General features: G+C 32.7%; 1 protein-coding gene across 1 annotated transcript; it reads left to right on the top strand.

Annotated features, from left to right (window-relative positions):
- On the top strand, positions 1-2,015 carry LOC114164628. Its single transcript, XM_028049365.1, has 2 exons — positions 1-907; positions 1,670-2,015. The coding sequence occupies exons 1-2, from the start codon at positions 168-170 to the stop codon at positions 1,734-1,736; spliced, it is 807 nt and encodes a 268-aa protein (XP_027905166.1). The 5' UTR covers positions 1-167; the 3' UTR covers positions 1,737-2,015.
- Positions 2,016-8,226: the final 6,211 nt, after the last annotated feature.

An 8,226-nucleotide genomic window follows, 5' to 3' on the forward strand; every position in this document is an offset into this window, starting at 1 on the left:
ACGAAATTAATACCATCACCCTACACCTTTCAGCCAAACCCTGACGTCCCTCAACACATCATCACGCTCTTCTCTTCTCAACACGGACACATATATTCCTTCCTTCATTCATTCCTCTGTTTACTCTAAAACAGAACACAAACAGAACAGAACAGAGAACCAACGCCATGCTTGATCCCAGGACACACCACCCCACCGATTCTTTTCATCTGTACGACGGAACCCGACACAAACCTCACACCACATGGGAACCCACCAACTCTCTTATGTGGCCTTCCAAACCGCCTTTTCAGGAACTAAACGAGGATGATTCCGGAATTTGTTCTCCTCCCATGTGGACCACCAGCCCCCCACACAGCCAAAACGACCACCGCACCCTTTCACCCACGTCCAGGACCCAGGCCATAGTTAGAGGGCAGAGGGAACTCATGGAAATGGTCAAGAACATGCCCGAGTCCAACTACGAGCTCTCCTTGAAGGACCTCGTCGAGCACCACAGGCTAGAGACCGCAGTGGAGGAGCGGAGGAATTTGACCGTCTACAAGAGGGACAAAAGCGGTGCCGGTAAAAGGGTTGATAACAAGATGACGCAGGTGAAGAGAAACGGAAACATTGACCGTGGAGGTTTCTACCTCAAAATGGGGCTTCCTTTTTCTCTGGGGTCTAAGGACAAGAACAAGAGCAAGAAGAAGAAGAGTGAGTCCTCTGGGAATAGCAGTTCAAGAGTTACCCCTAAACCTGATGGATCAACAAAGGGTGGTGTTGATAAGGAGTGGTGGAAGAAGAGCCCTTCCGCGTGTAAAGGGAGTGACAGTGGTGAATCCAGTATCAATAGTGGCAGTTCCAAAAGTTCCGGTAGCAGTAGTAGCAACAGCAACAGCAGCAGCAATAGCAGGAGTAATAGCAGGTATGTTCCATCTTCGTTCGAGCCACTTCATAACAGATGCATATAGGAAATTGCGTGTTTTGTCCAAAAATTAAACATAAATGCTCAAAGATTTAAAAGTAACAACAGATTAAAACTACAGCTATAGTTTTTTAGTCGAAAGTTGTTTTTTCCAATGGTTGTTTGGTTCTTGTAACAACAAGATCAGAACATTCAGTTGTTTGTCCTTCAAATTTAACTGATTCTTAGGAAGCATATCTGCTTGAAAGCCGAAAAAAATATCTGGTGTCTCGATGTTGCATTCAACCCAATACGTTGTGACTTAAAAAGTCAGAGTAAAATTTCAACGCCCAAAAAAGGTGCAACGCGCATAGGTTGTCGGGTTGCTTGAACTTGCCTTAAAACAGTATCTTAAAAATCAATCCATGACTGTCACGGTTCAAGAGGCGACAGCACCTTTTTCAGTGCTTCTTTTAAGAACTTTAATATCAATAAGAAGAAGAAAAGTGGGGTTATGTCCATACTCTAATGTTCAGTGTTCAAGTTGTTGCACAAAGGGACAACACCTAGTTGCAAAGCACGGCATAGGTGTAAGGCAACCTGGTATGGAGTGTGTACTTTGAATTAGGAAAATCGCTTAACCAATTATGAAACATTGTTTATGAATAGTAACAAGGATAGTAAATATAAATCTTGACTTACCAAATATTTGCTTGTGTAATTTATGCCAGTATCGTGATTGTAATTTAATGAGTTAGTAATCAATTTTTGGATGTGATGCAGGCGTGAGAAGAGTGGTAGGCTTTGCTGGTTTTTCATTAGCAGACGCAAAAGCCAAACACAGAAGTAAGATATGGCAGCTTGTGATGGAACACAGTGCTCTATGATGTTCATGTTCATGTTCATGATCCTCGGAAGCTTCCTCACAAGTTTTAGCGCAAGTGATTTGATAACTGTTGCATGTAAATGTTTATGAGTGATGAAGGTACACCACCTTGTAATCTCGTAAAAGTGCATTGTGGGGATGGAATCTGTATAAATGTCACTGTGCTTCATGTAACTAAAGCTTTTCTGATTGATAAGGCAAATACAATACAAGCATGCCAAGAGAAAATTTACTATGTTCCAATTTTTTTGTTTTATATCCCTGGATGAGTATGAAACTGCTTGGAAACATTTTATGATGCCTTGGATCCCACAAATGAAGTCGTCGTTACTTAAGTGATCCGTAAATACGAATTAACATGTTAGTATTTGAAAAAACAATGATGTTCTTTTCTTTCTATTTCTATTATTTAATTTAGTCTCTCTTTTTTTTAAATTTGATCCTCTAATCTAATTGAGTAATAAGTAATAAAAGGTTGAACGACACTTCAAGAAAAAAAAAACAATACAAAAAAATATGTAGTTGTTCAGTAAAGAAAAAGTTTAATTTTAGTTTTTTCCTTTCTTCTAATTAAACAGTTATAACATACAATGCAAAAGGTTAAAGAAAAAGAAGTACTCACTGGTGTATATTGGTTTGTCCAATTAAACCTTCCTGACCAACTACTTAAATTTGAGAAGGTAACTAATCACCTAAATTTGATGAGACAGACTCACGTCTCGAAATATAAATAAGTGTTATTTCTTATGTTACTTTTATTTAAACAAATAACAAATGTTCTTTCAATGAGTTATTTTAGTCTTAACACGAATATTCATTTTACACTCCCAACTCTTACGAGGACAACATTTTAGTAGAGCCGTCAAAATACGGTCCGGCCCAATCCAATTCATCATGAGTTGATTATTTAGTAGGTTAACCTAACCTGATTTATTTATTAACGAGTTAAAAATATTTTAATTCGATCCGATCCATTACGGGTTGATGGGTTAAATGGATCGGCTCACTAACCTACTTAATTAAAAAAATATAATTTCTGTTATTAAAAAATGAGGGATATTCATTGAAATAGGGTGTATATTGTTAATAGTAATTGTTGTAGAAATTTCTGTTATTGATCAATTATTTTACTGAATTGAAACCGTGTTTATGAATTTACTAGGAAAGTTCATGCTATTGTATGTGTATTTATATTTTTAAAATTTTATATATTTTTTGAATAATTAATTAAAAAATATGAAAACTATATAATAAATAACTTATTTTAAAAGTATAAACTTAATTATTTTAAATTGTAATAACTTAATTCTTGATTCTTTGAGAGCCATGCATACATGTAATAGAAAAACAAACCAATGAATATAAATTATGGAAGTTCATGTTTTTTTCCATTTCATCAAATGAGCTTTACTTTGTATTTATATAAATCATGTACATCATGTTTTTATGCACGTCATGTATTGATTATGCTTTTTAATATTCAAATATTAAAAAGTACTTATTTATGTATTTAAATATTCAAATATTAAAAAAAAAACTTTGTTTACACTTCACGGGAATAATATTTAAAGTATTTATATAGTTCTTCTAACAATGCAATAGGATTCATAAGTATTTCAAAAAAAGAATGAAAACATTATTATATACTAGAAGAATGAAAACAAAAAATAATGACCCAATCTTTTATTGAATGTAATACTTCTTTCAGCAAACTAATTATACCTTAGATTTGTCGTCAGAGCAATCTCAATAGATCAACAAGGTACATGATGCAGAGCTAGAACCCTAATTGTTCAGTGAACACTTGAACTGAAAAGAAAAATAGGGAAAATTACAATTGGGAATAAAACATGAGGTTATAAAGTGATTGCTTATATAATCAATAATACCAGAAGAATGGAAGAAAAAAAAGTCGACAGTGAGTGAGGGATGCAAATATATCTACTTGTTGAGTCGCAATTGATGTTGTTGAAACTATGTTTTCATTTGTCAACCCACCAATGTGTTTGGTTTAAAAAACAACCCAACATTGCAAAGCCAACATAATATGTGTCACCATGCGGGTTGGTGGACTAACCCGGCTCATCACAGATTCAAATCGGGTGAGTCGTGTTCTTGGTGGACCGAGTCAAAAATTAACCGATACTAAAATTTATAAAAAAATTTCAACTCAACTCAGTCTGAACTCGTGATGGACTGGATTAACCTAAGAATTCTAACTCACTTTGACAACTCTAAATTTTAGTGGACAACATTTATTTTCTAACTCGCCAAAAAGTATCATCTTTCAACATATATAATAGTTGCGCTCTCTCACATAGTTTGCTAACATGAACACAAATTGTGTTCTCACAACACCTTCAAGAGAAAATTAGTTGAATTCTGACACATGCAAATAAAAACTCTTATCTCCCATTTTCTAAAAGAGTTTTTATATAAACTTGAAAATAAATTATTGTCGAACATTCTTTTGTTGCAATTGGGTGATTTTGAACTCACTCGTCGGGTTTTCTTCTTTTGTTATTCACCAAGCTTTTACGTAAAGAAGCATCATGAATGCACTCAATACAATATGAATTGCTTTTTTCTTCTTTACCCACCTTCTTTAATAACTAACATTATTCATTTCATTAAATTCTATAGATTTATACTAAGTAATACATACGACCTGAGTTGACATGTTTATGTCAGATAAAGTTAGTTGTTAGAATATTTTTATTTGTATCAATTTGAAGTCATTTCGATTATCTTTAATAAAACTCTAAACACTATTTATATTTATTTTATAATTATAACTATAATAATTTTATTTTTTATAATAAAAAAGTTAACTATGTGTTTTCATTAGTTTAAATTAAAATAAATATGAATATACAATGTCAACAGATAACAAATATCATGCGTTTTAATTTTAATAGTTTATTATCTATTAATTTATTTTCCTTTACAAATACTACTTGTACAATTAATTTACCCAATACTAGTTTAAGATATGGACTAAATTAAAATTTGAATTTTCTTTATTCATCTTTCTATTTTTTTCCATCCTCATTTTTTTTTGTATTTATTTTATCTTTTAATACTTTTTTTTTTATTTCTTAGGTTTTCTTAAAGGTATCTTAAAGTAATAGATAAGTGTACGGGTTAATTAGACAAGCATTAAAAAGTATTAAAAGAAATTAGTAACAAAATAAAATTGGATTATAGTATTAAGATTAAAATTAGGAAAAAAAATTATGGATCAAAATTAAAGAAGAATATACATTAAAATTTTCTCGAAAGTTTTATGAAGTAGAGACAAAACATATCTGTTCACTCAAATTCTTTTATTTTCCAATTAAAACAATCACACCAGCAACAATAATTGTTTTCTTATTTTAATGCAAATAGTGCGATTGAAAATTATTAGACAAAAAAAAAATATTTTTGACATGGATTAAATTTATTTATTCATAAAAGACCCATAACAAGTGTGGACTATTAATGATCAATAAACGCGATTTCACACTAACAGTAATCGCATTCACACTTTTTTTTTCCTTTTACATTTTCTTGTAAGTATAATTTATTTTTTTCAGGAAAGGAAATAAATGTTAAAGTCAAGAACCAAGTGGATATTATCGTCTAAAAGAAAACTATGTGGAAACTGTTATGTCAGGAAAGCAAGTGGATCTTATTTTCAATTACCGAAATACAACATACTTTTTTTGAAAAATTGTATAGATTTTCTTTGCCTCGTGTTATAGATTTTAAAACATACATATAAAATAGTACAACCAATATTAATTAACGATCTTGTTTATGACGAGGAATAAGAAGTCATGATCCCGAAAAATACAGTTATATTCAATGTTTAATTTACTAATGGCATACATAGATGCAATATATATATATATATATATATATATATATATATATATATATATATATAAATTATGTATGTAGAAATATCAAATAAAATCATACTTGTTATAATAAAGGAGAATAATAAATATAGATAATTAAATAATATTCAAATAGTTAAATTCAAAAGAAGTATATGTATATATATAATTTTAAGTGATAATGTAATACTAAGAAATTTTTAATTATGAAGTCTCTAAATAATAGAGACGATCTTCTTCTTTCGTACTTGTAAAATCTATGCCAAATTGCAACTTTGTATCTCCTGTTTGCAATTTACACCTTATATTTTAGAAAAGTGTAATTTTTGTTTGGTTTTTAATTTTGTATGTGTTTTCAATTTCTTTTATTTTGTTATAGGTAAAATTTAAATCCATTGACAATAAACCATTTGTAAAAACTTAAATTACTTTACTAAAATATACTAATTGACAATTGTAGTAAAAAAATCATGTCTTTGATGTGCAATAATTGGTAAAAGAAATAATAAAAAGGGACTAGAGAAGTCCATAAATTATGACAGCACATTGAGTTGGGCTATTAAAATGAGAGTACAAAATAGACCGTGGGCCTTCAAATGTCCTTGTTCGCCAAATCGGCAGCTTCTTCCTGCACCTCCCTTTCTTATTCCTGTACCCTCATATACTTGGTAAATGACCATTTTACCCTCTCCTACCTTGCCCCCTCTACCCAGCTGTGGCTTCCCTCTTTCACTGGCAGGGCCCCTCTTCTAGGAAAGACGACATCACCGCTTGGTCTTCGTCATCTGTTTTATAGAACTCTTATACAGAAGTTATTTATGAATCTAAAAATATCTTTTAAAATATTTAATTAAAAAAATATTTTTATATTTTGAATTAGATGTTTTGGATATATTTTTAGATTTAGAAATATCTCTCAAAATATTCAATCCAAAAAATATTAAAAAGATGAGGAATAGTAATTTTTGTTATACTTTTAATAATGAGTAATTTGGCAATTACAAATTTTACGGGTGCGGGAAGAAAAAAGTAGGTGCAGGAAGAAACACCTTACCGAATCTATTTACTTTTTTTTCCTCCGCTTTTCATGGCTTTGCTGGTGATGATGGGTCTCCATTTGTCCATGATGAGTAATTGGCCTTTGATGTTGATTCACCTCCATGACCACTCCCACTTTCACCTCATGTGTAATGTCTCATTTTAATTTTAATAGTTTTTATGCTATCAAACAAAATATTATATTATGATAATTCGAGGCAGATGATAAGAATAGGCCAGTATATAGTATCAATACAGTCATCCTTAAATCATCATACATGTATTACCTATACATACAGCCTACACTAAGAAAGGGTTACAAAACACCTAACCATCTAAGCAAAACAAAGAGTCAAGGCTACTGCTGGAAACGCTCAGTCACTACTAAACTCCTATCTAGGAGGGGTGTGTCATCACCTGCACTTTTAGTTGCTCACGCCAATCATTAAGGGCGATCATTGCAAAAGAGAAAGACACACAGAACAAACATATGCAAGAAGGGTAAGCTAACTTAAATAAAAAGAAATCATGCAATTTAATAATTAAGCATCAGTCAAGGTTTATCACATTTATCATAATTGTTTAAATCGCCACAATCATAACACACATTCACAATTCTAGACTCGATATCCGGATTATGTAAGTGACATTGGAGCTCTTGGTGGCTTGCACCTGTGACGGTTCCCAAACTCTGCAGAGTTTTGGGCACAAGAGGTATTCACCCAACCACTCCCAAGATAAGTCCCCTTCACGTCTATGACGGATCGGGTCCATAGACTAGGACCTCCTGCTACTCCTCTCGACATAATCCATTATACTCTATATGAGTCTTAATGGTTATAGGAGCGTCAGGATACCACCAAAATGAGTCCTCATGTCCTTACATTCACTAAAACCATCTTCTTTAGGATTTCCCTTGAAATCCTAATTCATTCACATCCTCTAATGAACCAAATTCACACAATTCCATCTCATACACTATTATTCATAAAACTTACGTGCAAGATAGACAATTATCACATCAAATCAATTAACACAACTTTATTTAATCTGAAATAGAGAAGAAATCCAATTTTGCAGTGAACCTCACTCAAGCTAAAGGATCTCGCCTGAGTTAGAGAGTTATCTCGCTTAGGCGAGTTGCTCTCACCCGGGCGAGACCTCTTACATTGGGCACCTCAAGAATCTGAGCAAACTCTCGCTCAGGCTAAACTGGTTCGCTTAGACGAGATGATCTCTCGCTCAAGCGACTCCAGCTCGCCTAGGCGAGACCTCGCGCAGAGACAAATGTAACTCTCTGATACTTTCGCTCAGGCGAGAGCTGCTCGCCTGGGCAAAATTATTAGGATTTCAATATGTTCTTCACATGCAGAGCTACGAATTTCACACAACAATTCAATTTCACACAACAAGTAGTTCCACACATCAATTAATCACATAACCATGCAATCTAAGTACTCAAAGACACTTTTTACACGAAAGTTGAGTAAAGAGTTAGCTCCCCTTACCTTTTTGCTAAGAATTTAGTTTGG

This window comes from Vigna unguiculata, chromosome 9, assembly GCF_004118075.2.
Source record: "Vigna unguiculata cultivar IT97K-499-35 chromosome 9, ASM411807v1, whole genome shotgun sequence".
Classification (NCBI taxonomy): Eukaryota; Viridiplantae; Streptophyta; class Magnoliopsida; order Fabales; family Fabaceae; genus Vigna; species Vigna unguiculata.